The 16,178-nt window shown below is 40.6% G+C and overlaps 1 protein-coding gene across 1 annotated transcript in view; it reads left to right on the top strand.

Annotated features, from left to right (window-relative positions):
• The window catches only part of ADGRD1 (adhesion G protein-coupled receptor D1), a gene marked incomplete at both ends in the record, with an annotated part of 143,886 nt that extends 128,211 nt beyond the window's left edge, over positions 1–15,675 (top strand). The window contains 4 exons of the mRNA XM_080628616.1: positions 12,683–12,809; positions 13,609–13,650; positions 14,843–14,935; positions 15,580–15,675. Of these exons, the coding sequence (XP_080484742.1) occupies positions 12,683–12,809; positions 13,609–13,650; positions 14,843–14,935; positions 15,580–15,675 (358 nt within the window). The remainder of the gene's footprint in view (positions 1–12,682; positions 12,810–13,608; positions 13,651–14,842; positions 14,936–15,579) is intronic.
• Positions 15,676–16,178: the final 503 nt, after the last annotated feature.

The raw sequence follows: 16,178 nt of genomic DNA on the forward strand, positions 1-16,178 counted from the left end.
CTTCTTTTTTGGAATAAAAGCAACAGAAAGGTTCAGCTTTTGAAAATCTGTGAAAAGGAGCTCTGAAGTTCATATTCTTTTGTTTTAGAAATATCCTAATTATTGATTAGATTTCAGGCCATGGAAGTACTGGTAGGGAGAAGTGCAGTGTCATGAGTCAGAGCTTTATGCCTGATACCAGGGTAACAATTAAATGCTGGTCGTTGATCATGAAATGGTGCAATTCATTGTGAAGAGCAATAACTTCAAGAGTTTGCTCGAACTGCTGCATTTACATCCTTGGTCCAATTTATAATCCTGGAACTCTGTGTCAGCTTTATGCAGAATAATAAGACAAATATTATAGTTATAGCATTGCAGAAAGTAAATGCTTATTTAAACATGCACCTTGTGCAGAGCTCTAAGCATCCTTGTAAATCACTCCCCAGCCTGACAGAGCTCTTAGCTAAGGGTGATTTATGTATTTTCCTGACAGCATGCTCTCAAAATAAAATTAGATAAATGAAAAATACAGGTAATTACAATGAAGCAAATGTCCTATTTTAGAATCAAAATCCTTTTTAACTTTTATGTACTATCTTCAGGTAAGTAATAAAATGTGTTTAACTGCAGCTATGTTACAGGTGTTTGGAAATAGAAATTGGAAATTATGCCCAATTCTTTTCAATTGAAAAGATGTGAGGCAGAAACATATTAGTGAAGGGAACTGAATAAAAAGTCCTTTATTTTCAGGGAATATTAGAAGTAATCAAAAAGTGAGTTAAGTCAGATGGTAACTGAAAGTATGAGAATGTCAGGAATAGTGAGATTTTTGAAGGGAGGTGCTGTAGTGAAGAGCCATGAAGAGCCGTGTTCTCTAACTCTGCTGTGTTTATTGTCCCCAGTGAGTCCACACAGCTTCTCCAGCTGCCTTCCCAAATGAGTTACCTTATGTAAACCAAGATATTAAAAGCTAGGGAATACCCAAATACAGCAACAGAACAAAGCAGCCTTGGGTGTTCTCGTGTGAGCAGAGATAGTAATGACTCAGATTACGTGTTCAAAAAAAGCAAGTAGTAATAAGACATAAATATATGGAGCCACATCAAGGAGCTTATCATGAGCTGTTGTCTGAGCCCACTGTACAGAACAACAGAAGCACCAAATCCTTAGCTCAGAAATTAAGAAGAGAAATGGCCACAGAATCTATTTTTCATTTTCATAATGTATACGGAACTGCAGCTGTACCCAGTACTACAGCATCTTAATGAAGGAAAGGGCTTGAGATGGTTCCAGGAAGCCCCAGGAGCCTCAGCCACTGGTGCTGGCACTGGGGCAGGTCCCCATCAGGCATGTGCCTCCATACCCCAGAGCTGGCCAAAGCCTGCAAACCTGCTCCTGGAGAAGTCACAGCTGTTGCAAAGGGTGATGGAGAAAAGAGATGGGGACTGGAGCCTGGCACGACAGTGCCTGGATGCTGTGAGTAGGTTGGTAGGGAGGTAATAAGATTTTTTCATGTTTTCCATGTGCAGCAGGTTCTTGGGAGAAGGCAGGAATTCTGACTTCTTTAACTTTTCTACCTGAGCTTTTCTGCAGTTATGACCTGAACTTTGATCAACATGATAAAGGCCGTATGTTGACCAGCTTTAATGCTGGCTTAATAAGAAATCAAGTTCCTCACATTACAGCACTGCATAGCTGAATGCTTTCCTGCAGTCTGCACTCTCCTCCAAAGCAGCAGTCACTAGAGCAGGTGTCAGACCCAGACAGCAAGGCAGTGATTGTTGTACTTCAGCAATTCTTTTTTTTTCCCTTATGTACATTTGAGACAGGTGATCAAGCAAGTATATGGCTATTTATTTGCCACTACTGCAGTTAAAGCTCATATGAACCATTACACAGAAAATTACTTCTCTTTCTCAGTTTATATGCCTGACCTTGATAGCTTTTGCTGTTCACTGGTACCGTTGCCATGGAAATGGGAGAATGATCTTTCTGTTGGTAATGTTGAATAATGAAGGGTCACTGAGACTTTTTAGGTCAAGAGATCATTTTCAGAGTTCAGCTCCTTGGAGGGTAAATGTTACTCCACAGAAATGTTGTGTATGGATTGATGTGATTGTTACTTCATCATCTTAAATTAAACTATGAGCCCCACTGACTTCAAGCTAAGAGCCAGACCTACAGATTTCTAATAAGCCCATCTCTTTGAGGCTGTTTTTTCTCAGTCTTCCCAGGCATGTCTCTGTGTTAACTCCTAATCCTGCGCTTTGGACAACTCCTGAGATGTTTAGGGGAAAAAAGGCCCCATCCTCATTAGCCTCTTGGTTTGGAAAGCCAAGGTAGATGTGTGCTGCCATACAATTCCTGCTTCCTTTGCCTTTATTTTTATACAGAGCATGTTGAAAAGTCTCTCTGTCTGTAGTTTCTGGCTCTCTGAGCAGGTCTTCATTTTTGCTATACCCTTTGTTTTTCCCTGCGTGTCCATTCTGAACAAGCTGTGTCCTTTCATATCAGTATTCCAGTCATGTGAATTCTTTCCTCAGATCTCCTGTTCTGTAACGGTAAGTGAACACTATGAGGTCCTTTTCATAAAGTCTGTAAATTGACTATCCCTGTGTATTGGCACTGGGTCTGTCATCTTAGTTTACTGCCAGGAAAACAAAGATTTTCACCGCATGATATAATAACTATAAGAAAGATTTAGATGGTTGCAAATAGTGTGATAAGACTAATTTTGAGTACATTGTTTCAAGATGACTTGCAGAGATTTAGCCAATTAAAAATAGTAAGTGTTGGGCTAATGTAGATTCATGCCTCACACTGACAATATACTTAGGGACAGTCTACACAGAAAGGTGTCATGAGATGGAAGAGGTCCTGCATTGAGAGCTTTGAAAACAATGGAGACTGTATTGGAAGAAATAATTAGGTGCAAATGTTGGAGAAAAGAAGTAGATGACATCTAGCCTGGTCCATCTGGCACCCACAGGCAGGATCTAGCCCTTTGGGACATTTCCATTGCCTTGTCCTTGGAAGAAACAGGTAATGAGTTTTCTGGGAATAAGCTGTTGTAACAAATTCCTTCTCCTGGGCTGAGTCCAACACAGAGCTGGGCGCTAGATCACTGTTAGGAGAAGGGGGGAGTCTGAAGGAACATCTGTTTTCACATATGCAGAGTGTCCAGAGGAGCCAAGGTTAGATTATCCTATTAATATGCTGCTCCTATAACTAACTTTATAGTCCTATTTGGCAATTACTTGACACCTTTGTCTGACCTAGAAACATAAATAATACCATGACCTTTTCCAACCCAGGACTAGCTCATGGCTACTGTGTACAGATAAACCAAATCCTCCTGCATAGTTTTTGTTGTCTGCTTGTGAGGAAAAAAATGCTGCTCTCTCCTTGGGTGCTTGCTCTGTAAGATGCAAACTGAAAAGAGGACTGTTCCACCTTTGGAAACAAACTGGCCCTTGGTAATAGCATGCTATATGAAAAGACCTGATGCATTAGAACAGTTCGATTTGTTTTCTTTTTGAAACAATGAATTAAGAGGAAGTGGATAATATTTTCTAGTTTTTTCCTTCTTTTACTTCCTTTAAAGTAACTCCAAAACCAGCTTTTAGGGAAGAGTCAAACACTGTATGAAACTGGGAAGGGAACCATTTGTCTTCAAGAAATTCATAAATCTTCTCTATTGGAAGGATCAGGGCTTGTTCTTTTCCTTTTAAACTGCTTTAATTTTCCCCATGGTTTTCTGAGAATCTGATTATTTTGGCTTCTGGCCACAATCATCAGCACCAACCACTGGGAAACCTGTTCTGTCACCCCTTACCCATGCCTCCCAAAAACTTTTCCAGCAGCCTCATTTCTGGGGTTTACAAGAAGTGTAACGTGACTGCAGCAAACAGCCAACCCTTCGGTCTACCTGCACGTTAAAGAAATGTACCACTGATTGTGAAGTTATTGCAAATGATTGTACACAAACAGATTCTCTCATTACTCACCTATGATGCTCCTCAGCAGAGCTGAAGTGATTGTCTAACTAGAAATGTTTATACTGCATGTTCTTTTGGAGGTTGCTATGGGAAAAGAGAAAACATATTCAGTTACATGAGGCTGTTGCCGAGGTTCAGTAGAAGCAGAGCATGAAAGGAAGCAGAGAGTCACACGATGTTTTGACGATTAAAGCACAAATATGCAACAAGACTATTCACTAGCAAAAGCTGCCAGTCACCTTTTAATGTAGACAACTTGGAACAGGGAAGCTATTGGGTGTCTCTTGGGAATGAACAGCTGAGTATCCTGTGGTACAGAGCCTCTTGGTGCAGGTACTGTATGGCCTCATCCAGACCCAAAATATTCACACTCCCTGGTTGGATGTGGAACATTCTTCTACTGTGAAAATAAGATCTTATTTTCTTTGATGACTCTGTGGCAAAGTTCAGTGGAAAATTAACTGCAACCTTGGGCATCAAGTGGCAGAGGATGCTGTCTCAGCAGCACTGCAATGAGAAAATTAGTGTCCAAAAATGTTGAAGAAAGGTATTTTAGAAAGAGAATGGAAAAAATCCCTTTGCAAATTCTGTTCCCCAGGGAAAATATTAACCACTGAAAATTCAGCTTGCAAGGATATTACATTTTTAATTCTTCATTTTATTTTAATAGCTTGCTTTAAAGACGAGGAGAAGGACATGTACTTACTGCTTCCTTTGGGAAGTATGTTTTTAATTTGTTAGTTCTAGGATCAGGATGTGATGGAGGTGACATGGGACTTGCTGTGGGAGGCCTTAGCAAGGCATGGATTCCTAAATCGCTTGTTAGGTGCTGAAGTCGAAACTCAATGCTGCCAGCCCCTGGAACTGCCTTCTCAGCTTTAAAATTCTTAAGGTACCTCCATTTCTGGTCATAGCTGTAATTTTGTTAGGCTTGATGGGGGTTTGAAGGGAGACTTGAATTTCAGTCCCTGCTCCACTGGATATTTACTGTAAGTACAAAATAAAGCAAGGATTAGGAAGGACTCGCTTCTCTCAGGGGACTGCCCCATGACTCATCTGTGGGGTACACCTGACCCAGTGAATATGTCATTATTTAATGTCAGTGGAGCCAGTTCGGTAGGCAAGAATGAGCATCATGCAGGGAGTCTGAGTGCTCTTTTGGGAAAAAGGGAGTTGCAGTCCCTTAGGCAGAAAAGTGATTTGAGCCCAGACCAATATTCTGGGCAAAAGCTGTATCTACTGAAGGCAGCTTTAGCTTTTGAGAGGACTTACGAGAAGTAGCACTGCTTTGACAGCATCTGTGTTCTTATGAGGGTCTGTGGTGAGAGAGCTGGGCTCTGTACACTGAGTGTAACAGAGAAGGAGTAATGCCACCCCCTTCCCATGCACATGAGAAAAAATCAATCTGAATTTAGTTGCTATTGTAGCCCAGTTTGGTTTTCTTTCATAGCTGCAATACTTCCGAATAGCAGCATCTTCCCTGGATTATAAATGGCACCCACCAGAAAGCAATGATCTGAAGCATCTGTAAATGTTTCCTACTCAGTTTCACAACATCACTTTGAAAGGGCAAATAACATTTGGGAAAATGGGAAATTGCATCTGCACTTACCAGTGGTTTTGTCTTTTTATTTATTTATTATTTCTTAAATTTATTACAGTTGTCCCTATAAATCACCCAAGATCAGTGAGGAACTGTTCATGTGTTAATTAAAAGACATTTCTTGGGCCATCAGCCTTATTGTCTGCATAGCCAAGACAAAGTGTAGGAGGAGAAAAAGGTGCATGTAGTTCATGAGCTACTGCTCGGTGACAGGAGCAGAATTCAAATCCACATCTGGCCTTTGAGATGAGCGCTCTTGAGAGATCAAGGTGTGCAGCAGAGTGCACAGATCAATTCTGCTTTGAAAAACCCCCAGCACCTACTCTGTGTCATGCTGTGTGTGGAGTAAATTGGTTGCTAAGTTAGAAGGGAGCCTGGGGGATTGACTCCAGCCTGTGCTTTGGCTACTCTGCTGAGCTGCTTATACCACCCACAGTGCATTGTACTGCTGAGACTTGATTTTTACTTGCTCATTTTTACTGAGGAGTGAAAGGAAGCCTGATCCTATAGGCTTCAAATTATACCAGTGGCTTTGAATCAGCCACAAAGACCTGTGACAGTTTTCATTGCTGTTGGCTGCCTAGTTCACTAAAAACAATGACTTGTTATCAGTATTCTTCCATTTGTCTGTCTGGTGTCAGTGGCAACTCACCACCTAATTCACTTAGCACTTGCTTTGCTCCTTGGAGAATCAGGTAACAAAGTCAGCAAGCAGCACACAGTGCTCCTGATGCCATGGTCCAAGGAATGCCATTCCTCAGGCACTGGCAGGAATGGAAGCCCAAGAAGTGGTGAGTCAGAGCAATCAAGGTGTGTGATGCCGGGAGCACTGCCCAACATGAATGAAAACGTTTTCATTCGCAGTTAGAATTGCTGCATGTGATTTCCCAGCAGCTCCTTGCTTGGAGGTTAGTGAACATGAGTTGTAACAAGAATGGAAACTGAACCTAAATTTCACTTCTCACCACACTGTTGTGGGATGTTAGGAGTATGGATTTGTCTATTTTTCTACCAATCAAGTGCAAAGGATGTTGCTGAAAGAGGCTAGTGAAGGGTTTAAGAAACAAGAGAGGAATTTCAGTTAAAAGGCCTATTTGTGAGGGTATACTTTTGGTGACTTGGGAAGGACTTCCTTTTTTGAGACAGTGTTTCCTCCAATTATAATCTTGCCTTATGGGTCTGAATTTAGTTCTTACTTCAGCAGGCATCATGACTGAAGAGTGGATGTCAGAAGTCTTCAAAAGGATTAGAGCTCCATATATGACCAATAAAATTGAGTTGTGAATTAGGGGTCCCTTCACAGATGTAATAAAGTTTTCCTTCTGCAAGCAGTGAAATTTCTTTGTTGTAGCTGTCAGTGTAGTAGTTCTGCATCGGTGTAAGATATCAACAGTGTGCTCAGGGCAGTAGCAGAAAAGGGCAGAGATCAAATAAGGGGAAGGGAGCAATCTCAGTTGACTAGAGCTGTTCCAAACCAATTGCAAATGCAATAAAACTATAAAGCTCAACCCTGCTCTTGGAAAAACGTTCTAGTAACTCAGTAACAGTGCAATGATTTTATATGATGTTGGTCATGAAAATATGGCTCAGAGCTGTTGAAACCCATACTTCTTGTACACTGGGACTTCAGTACAGCTATGATAATTATCCAACACAGAAAACGTCTTCTACTGATGGATTAGTGCACACTTCAGGATCTCAGCTGGTGTAAACCACTGGCTAACAAACAGTCCCTCTGACTGAGGAAGACAGACAGAAAATACCAAATCCTGCACTGAAGTGAATGGAGAACAAAAGCAACCAAAGCCAACTGAAGAAACTTGCAGTGGAAGACTCTGGTGAGCAAGGATTGCTTCTCTAGAATTAGAATGAAACTCTTAAGAACAGGAAACGGGAAGAAAAATACTCTTTTTCACTGGGAGATTCAAAAGGTGAGTGTATGTTACATGGAGAGCTGGATTGCTAATAATTAATGAATAACGTTATTGCTGTTCTTACAAGTGTATAAGAAAAACTTGTAAGGATTTTCAAAGGACTCCTCCCTGCCCCCTGACAGTGGGATTCACACAGGGAGTGCTCAGGTGAGTGGGCCTATGTATGAACTTGTGATGGCCAGCAGTGTGTGCAGGGCAGCCTCTGCAGGTCCAGGTGTGCAGTGCTTGTCCCTACCTGACTGCTTTTAGTCATACAACCATACTAAGCTGAAAGAAATGAGAAGTCATGGCAAAGAGTGGCTCTTGGTGAGCTTCAGGAGTCTCTGCAGCCCAGCTGAGGAGATTGCTAGTGTTGGGGCAGTGTGAGAAACAACCCTAACTGTAGAGTGACTTGCTAAATAGTCCGTATAGAGCTAGTAGTATCCCAAAGGCTGTTCCATATATACTCTGGATATAAAGATGTAAGCAGACTCAAGATATTTTCACATTTTCTAGAAGTTGTCAAAGTACTAACTGGTACTTAAAATAAATACATTGGCAAAAGAAAAGAATAGAAAGAAGGAAAGAAATCTTTGCCCTGGTTCTGCTTTGTTCCCAATTAATTCCAGGGCCGGTCATTCAGTGTGTATAGATGCAGAGAGATAGAAAGCTCACCAACTGAATGCCATTAGACTGCAGGACAGTAACAATGTCTGAGCTTTTCCAAGTGTATGTGAGAAGCAGGCTGTTAGGTTGGTTCCAGTTTCAACAACCACAGCAACAGAAGGGGCATGCAGGAGAAATGTAGAGGGTCCTTTATGAGGCAGTGGCTGATCTGTTCTCTGCCACATTAGGGTACAAGGACAAAGACAGATTTTAGCAAGGTTTATGAAGTCCTGGTCGGGCTGGACCTCGATATCTGCAGAGTAAGACCTGCCCCTGCCACAGAGTGTTGCTATTCATGTCAGCAGTGCCACAGACAAAGTCCAAGCGATGGTAGTGACTTTTAAGGTTGAACAGTTTTAGTCATATGCAATATTCCTTCTCCAAAAACAACATGTACTTCATTGAGCTTTGTACCTTAGTGCACTAGAACTAATCTACTAAAATATTCATGTAGCAAAGAAAAATGGGAATTAAAAACAAATAAAGTATGTGCAGCGTATCGGAATTAATGTGCTGAGTGGAACACTAACTTCTGTATTGCTGAGATTTTTAACCTTGCCACCTTAATGGTGTTCTGATGCAGTGTTTTACATTGAGTATTTTTCTCTTTTAAAGTTCAAAGATAAAATGAAATAAGGATGGGAAGGGGAGGGGGAAGGAGAAGGGAAAAACAGAGCACCAGCAGCACCAGGGCTGAATCCTTTGCTTTGTGAGTAAAGCTCATAAACACATTCGACTAGTAATTTCATACACAGGATGAAATTCAGAGCATGCAACCATAGGAAGCTGTGCAGTAATTAAGCAAAAGAAAAAAAGACTTAATGAGATTTAAGTGATACATATGCAGAGCTGACCCTTAGATAGGCATAAGTGAATTTCACCCTCATATGGCTGCTCTTCTAAATGGATGTGCATGAAACATTAGTGCATTTGCATGAAAAACCCCACGTCTGTATTTTGTTTTCATTGTTAGCTATGTATTTCTGCTGCACATGTGCTGAACCCTGCGCTTAACAGTGCCTAATAGTCTTTATTAATATATGAGTTTTAAAAAATATGTGTTTGTTATGTTAAAAGCTCTTGAAAATCCAAACTGCAAGAATGATTTTCAAAACACTGAAATTGAGTAACTCACACTATTCTGCCCCCAGCTACAAATTACAGATGAAGCTTTTTATGCTCTGACTCAAAAAGAAATAATGAAAACTTATTTTTGGCAACAAACCAGCTGGGGAAAATTATATTCAAACTGCAAATTCACTACAAATTGAGAGTGTGAGTACAAAAGAGATAAAGAAAAAAAGAGTGGTCTATAATGAAGCCAGTTTTGCAAGCGTAGCTGCATTGGGCATACTAATCACCTGCTGTATGAGGTTAGAGAGGGCATTTAAACCCTCATGGAACCTGAACGTACCTAAATCCCTCTTCCAGGTGTTGGTGTATCCTCCCTCCAGTCCCAAGTCTTGCACAGATGCAGCTTCCTGAAGGCCTGAAGGCTCTGTAGTATTACACAGGTCTTTCTGCACAAAGGTGATTCCAAGAAGTGGTCTGCTGGCAGCTCCCAGTGGAGCACAGCTTGTGTTAGAGCTGAGGTGATGAGCTTTAACCTTAACAGAGAAAAAAACAGAAATTAAACTTTAGTTGTTTTCAAACTGTATCTTTTAAATTTGATTAAATAGGAGAGCTCCAGCTTTAAGGTATTCCTTCATTTTCTGGCTGAACAAACCCTTTGCAGAATTACACTGAATTGGGCACAAATATTCATGAACAAAGATATAAAGATATGAATCAATACAGGAATATATATAAAAGAAAGATCCCAGATTCTTCCCTGTCCCAGATCTCCTTTTAAACCTGAAGCCTGTGCAGCTCTTCCACACAGACTTTTAATCAAGGCTATAATGATGTGTGTGCTCAGGTCACTGAAATGAAGATGATGTCTCCAAGTTTAACTAGAAGATTTCTTCATAGAATTGTGTTGTACAAAATTCTCATTTGTTTTATGTTTGTTGTAATTACAAGTGTTCTCTTGTCATGCAGCTCTGTGCACCTCTCTCCTGAACCTGCACTTCCATCTGTATGAGGGGGTAAAAGGCAGCAGTAGGATATTAATCTCCCTGAAAGAAGCTTTCTCTCTTGCGTAGGTTTCCAGCTAAATAGAAATGTGCTAATTTCTGAAAAAATACAGCTTTAATGATCATGGACTGACTTTTGGATTCTCATTAGCCCTGCTCCCCCACTGCCCTCTTGGCTTCTTTATCCATAACAGTGCCATAGACTAAATTCACTGAAATATTTAAGCACATTTAATTTAAAGTATGTGCTTAAATATTGTGGGCTACAGCAGGAGTAAAGTGTTTGTAAGTGCTGTGGTAAGTATGGATTAAATCTGCTTTGTTGGTTTAAGGATGTTTCAAATGAGGACAGGTCCCTTCTTTGTGCTTTTTGGTTTGTATCACCAAAATTGTACTCGGCTGCCCAGGAAGAAGTTTGTCCTCTGAGAGCCTTCACTGATAATCTAGTGCCTGGCTGTGCGAAGTTTTGACTTCTCTTCATCCCTGACAGGCAAAATTGTACTGGGTGCCTGGTTAGTAGTGTCTTGACAGCAAGAATGTTTTACCTCTGGGATTCATTGTGGGTTTTGAGTGAGTGATTACAGAGTGGTCAGATGTCATGAATACTTTTGGGTTGCCCAGTGCTGTGAAAATGTGAGATGACTTATTAACTCCATTAGTGGTCACCTAGCCCTGCTCTGTTTCACACTGCCTTTACTGGGTCAAACTGATGTGAAAACAAGCTGTGAAGGTGTTTAATGTTTTAATCAAAAAGCCAGATGGATTAGGACGAGAAGAGGCGGACTGCCATCCCAGATTAAAGTGATGGACTGGGGGTCCATCACCCTGTATCTCCACTGTAAAGGTCAGGCAGAATGATTCTTTGATCACATACTCCTATCTCTCAGCACAAAAAAGGATTAGGGGCTTCCTGCACAAGCAGCTGCACCTGAATTGTCACATTTAATAATCCAGAACAGAATTGTCTTATGAGAATTTATAGGCTCCTTTTTAGCTGTCCATAGCATCCTGTGGCAAGGACTTCCTTAGAGTAATCCAGTTGTCTTGTCATTTTTCTGTAATTACACTAGAAACACTCCGTAGGGCTATTACTATGGTACCCTTGAATATTACAGGGTATATGCAGGCACAGAGGTACAATTCTTTAGAGCAATTCATTAGCATGAATCAGAAATGGTGCTCTGAGGGCTTCCTAAGGAGTAGACAGTTGTGTGGGATAAGCAATAATCTTTGTGAGTTTAATTTTATCCATTGTGCCTGTCTGCCTTGGAAGTGGCTCAGTGATAGTGGGCTGCAGGGCGATGTTAGCAGTGTTTATGCCAAAGCAGAAGACAGATTAAAATATTGCCTGTGCCTGTTCTACAGGGTCCTGACTGCTCTGAGGTTTGGCTGCCCTGAATTCCTGTTGCTGATGAAGGAAATAAGCTCTGTTTAGAAAGTGCACAGTTCTTTGGTGGTTAATGTAGGAGGCAGTGATACACTGGAGAGACCTAACCGTGATCTTAGAAGTCTAAATGCAATGCCTTTATTTGCTCTGTGTTTCCGTCTGTTTTACTCTCTATATAAAGTTTGGTCCTTGGAATTCAGCTGCCTCAGAGAACTTGATGTGATGATTTCATTCTCTTGTATACTACTGTTTATTTTTGTCTTTCACTATAACGCACATGCTGTACACAACTCATTAAGGCAAATCCAAAAATCCCTCTTATGTTTTCAGTTATATCAGCTTTTCAGCTGTCATACCACCTTTTACTGAACTCCTGCCAAGATCTCCAAGCTAAGCTGAGTGAACATATAAGTAGGGACCTCCAAGACACATGAGCTATTTCAGTATTTGGCATACATTTCTCGGCATTGACTCTGACAAAAGCAGGGTGGCAGCAGAGTAATACTGGGGTGTTAGAGGATTTGTATTTGGCAGCAGTACATCACATTTCTTTTATTTGTGGTGATTAAAAAGCCCAAGTCACTTTCTATAAGAGAAATGCTGCGTTGTCTTGACTCAGCTGTAGTGCTCAGCAAGTGTATTTTGGATGTACTACATGGTGGGATTTGTTTTCCCATGTGATGCTGCCTTTGTTCTCAGTTTCTGCTCTCTGTGGTTTTGACTCTTAGACTTGACTCCTCATCAACCAAATACTACTTCACTATAACTGCAGATATGACCGCAGTAGTTATGTGACCATCTCTCCATCTCTTCTCCTGCACTCTCAGTTACTGACTCTCCATCTGTATTTATCCCATACGATACTGAAGTTCTGATATCCCCATTTTCATTGATGAGGAATGAGTAATTAAGAGACTTGCCCATTGAAAGAATTTTATGGAGAAGAGTCACACACACGCTGCCTTGCTGCCAAGACAGCACTGATTGATAAACTCCCTGCTGTGTGGGCTGAAGTTTAACTGTCTCATCACATTTCCTATTTTTGTTTTCTCTTTCAGGCTAACAGCTAAAGCTGTCGCTGTTCTCTTACCGATCTTGGGAAGCTCGTGGATCTTTGGGGTTTTGGCTGTCAATGCCCATGCATTAGTATTTCAGTATATATTTGCTGTTTTCAATTCACTACAGGTAAGTAACTGGTGGAAAAGTTTATGGCTATTAAACTGCTGCTGAGATCCAGTATGTGGATCATTAGTAATGTCTGCACATGCTTGTGTTTACTGCATTTTTTCCTATGTTCCTTCCTCTGTCTTTTAAACCTGTGCTGACCATACCGTGCTGGCAATAGTGATTCTTTCCCAAATAATGGTTACAAAGGGGAAGAATCCTTTTATGTCTCAGGAACAAACAGCACTATAGTTACAAGAGTGCAACAGAGTTCTCCCCATGAACTGACAAGAAAAGTTCCAGTTATCTCCAAAATGAAAACCGTAAATTCAGCTGAATATTCCCCTGAAAGAAAATAATTTTTGGGAGGGGAAAGGTATGGAATCTTTTCACTTCCCATTGGGCAAAAAGCCCAAGGATGGAAAAATTCTGTTGTGAAAATTTTCACAATGCTAAAACCTTGCTTTTCTAATGTGAAAAATGTTGATCTGGCATTTCCCAAAGAGTATTTCCCTCTGCCTTTATCTTTGCAAGCACAGATGAAAAGTTCTCTTGTCATGAAAACAGAATTCCTGGTTCTCTACAGCCAGATTTCTCTTGACACCCCAATGATTAGGAGGTGCTGTTTAATAGGAAAAGGTCCAGACAAGCCTCATGGTAACCTAATGCTGCAGGTGTCTCCAGTTTAATGTAGGGCACAATTTGGCCCACTCTTTGATATTTATGCATCTCCAGCTACTCAATACCTGCTTTATACAATACTGCAAGAAATACACTATTGTATGTCAGATTCACCCTTCTCCCTTTTATCTGTTTTCAGGGATTTTTCATGTTCCTGTTTCACTGTCTTCTGAATTCAGAGGTATGTAACCAAATAGTTCTAACTAATTTGGTGTTACCAATTTCAAGTAACATGAGTATAAAACAAGAAAAGACTCTTTGTTATCACTGCTCGCTATGCTACTGATATTTTTTTTCTTTCAATTAATATACGGTCTTAATACAAGTCATTAGTAGTGACTTTGTGACTTGTGGCATTTTGACCCATGCTTGACATTTAATTTACTTACCTTAAGAAAGGTCTGAAAAAGAAAAAAAGAGAAGAAAAGAAGCACTGCTGAGCAGGGCATGGGCTGTGTTGCTAAGGATGCAGGACTGGCTCTGGCTTTGTTACATCTGCAGTTCCAGAGAGGAAAATAAATACTATTCTCAGAAAACATACTTTTGGACATTGCTCATGCAGCCCTTAATTGGAAACCAAACAGAGTAGGACATACTCCAGGTATTTTTCTTGGCAGGAAATTCAGGTTTTCATAGTGGATCAAGGCATCTTTTTGCATTAAGGCTGTCTCAGAGGAGCTGGGATAAAGCCAAGGCAAGGCTGATGTCAACAGGGCATGTGGAGACCAATCTCTGCTGGGCCTGGAGCTTGCATTATCCTCTCCTCCCATGGCAAACAGCAGAAAATACTCAGCAGCATCTATTACAACAGAAGCTTCTTACGAACACCACTCCCGGCTCATGGGAGTGCTGCCTGGGGAATACAACTTGGATTCTCCCGCAGCAATTTCTTCTGTATGCTACTAAGTACCTCTGCCCCATGGCCTGCTGTTTCTTCCTATGTAAGGGCAGCACTCCAACTCCTCTGTGGAGATGTTACTTTGTATTTACAGCCTGTTCAGTCCTAAAGCATTGATACGACTTTCGCTACAGTCAGTCTGGAGAGTCAGGGCTGATTATGGAATTCTTGATCTTTACTGAAATCAACTGAAGTTAAACAGGCACATTAAAGGTGAGGAGGAAAAAATGTTTCTTTGTTCTAGTCTCTTCCAAGCTCAAAGCTTTCCAATGCCCTACATCAAAGACAAATGTTGGAATTGCTGCCCTTTTTCCAGGAACCTCATGAGAAAATTCAGAAACTTTTCAGAATTTGTACCCTCAAAAAACATTTTCTGTCTATTTGTGGTTGAAGATTTTACGGTTCAGGATTGTGCAAACAGACATGAACTTTGCAAAAGAAATCTTCCACTGGGTTTCTTTTTTTCCCCCGGAAGGTTAGAGCTGCCTTTAAGCATAAAACCAAGGTCTGGTCCCTTACCAGTAGTTCAACGCGCAACATCAATGTGAAGCCCTTCAACTCAGACATTGTGAGTATTCCTTCCTTCCTTCCTTTTCCTTTTGACTTCTTGTACTTGAAAGTGTTGCACATTACATTCTGTTAGAAAGAACAGGACACAAGGCAGCACACAGGTATTTTTAGTATCTAACCTAATGCATGGTATAGATGGGTACAATCAGCGAGCATTAAGTTGCAGCTACAACATGTTTTGAAAGCAAAGGACAATATTCTAGTTTCTGGTAAAATATCAAATAAAATTAAACAAAGGTTTATGTTCCCACCAATTGTAATGGACTTTGCATTATGCATTCAAGCAGCATTTTTCAACCTATTTGTCTGATGATGATGGCTTTTTGATAGAGCACTTTTACATTTAAGCTTGAGGAATAAACTCTTAAATAAGCCAACACATGAATATGCTTTTCTAGCTCTCCTTAAAGACATCTATTTCTATAAAGAACCAGACTTCTGAAGTGATAGGTATTATTAAGTGATCACTGCCAATCACTTTAGATCCTGGCAATACCTGTTTGAAAACCCTTTATGGCATCTGCTTTCAAGACTGTGACAACTCTGTAATGTAAATAAATGTTTTCAAGCTTTTACTTCATCCAAATAAGAGTGGTTTAGCAAAATACATACATCTGTTTTCAATATTGTTTTGTTCTCCAGATGACTGGGAACAGGCCAGGCACGACCCCCACGAAGCTGAACACCTGGGATAAAAGCACCAATTCAGGCAACCGCATTGATCTATCAGCAGTCTGACAGTAATACCAGCTTCTAAGTGAAAATCAAGCCATATATTCAGGACCTCTGACATGGCGTCCACCACTTTTTCCTCACTGTTGATACCAGTAGAAAACTGATTTTTTAATCACTGCCTAACAAATTGGAAATTGCCATATTGTTTTGTTGAGTAAATAGCCCTCATCTGCTTGCCTTCAAAACTGTAACGCCTTCTACCACTTGGCTATAAGCAACAGAATAATAATAGCTAGCACAGAAATACACTGGATGGTTTTGACAGCAACAATGAAAACATAAGGTATGCAAAAAGGGCTTACTGCTATCTGCATCATTCCAGCTCCCAGAACGGAGGAAAGGCAACATACTTCTGGAAAGATGGATTCTTATGCTTTAAAATGAAATGCTTCTCATTGTGATGTTGTAATGGGGCTATTCTGGTCTTGCTGTGCACTCTCTGTTTACATTTATTGCCTTACAGAATCCAATTATCAAAGTGGAAGCTTATTCAAAATACATAGTGT

The sequence above is a fragment of the Psittacula echo genome, assembly GCF_963264785.1.
Source record: "Psittacula echo genome assembly, chromosome: 13".
Classification (NCBI taxonomy): domain Eukaryota; kingdom Metazoa; phylum Chordata; class Aves; order Psittaciformes; family Psittacidae; genus Psittacula; species Psittacula echo.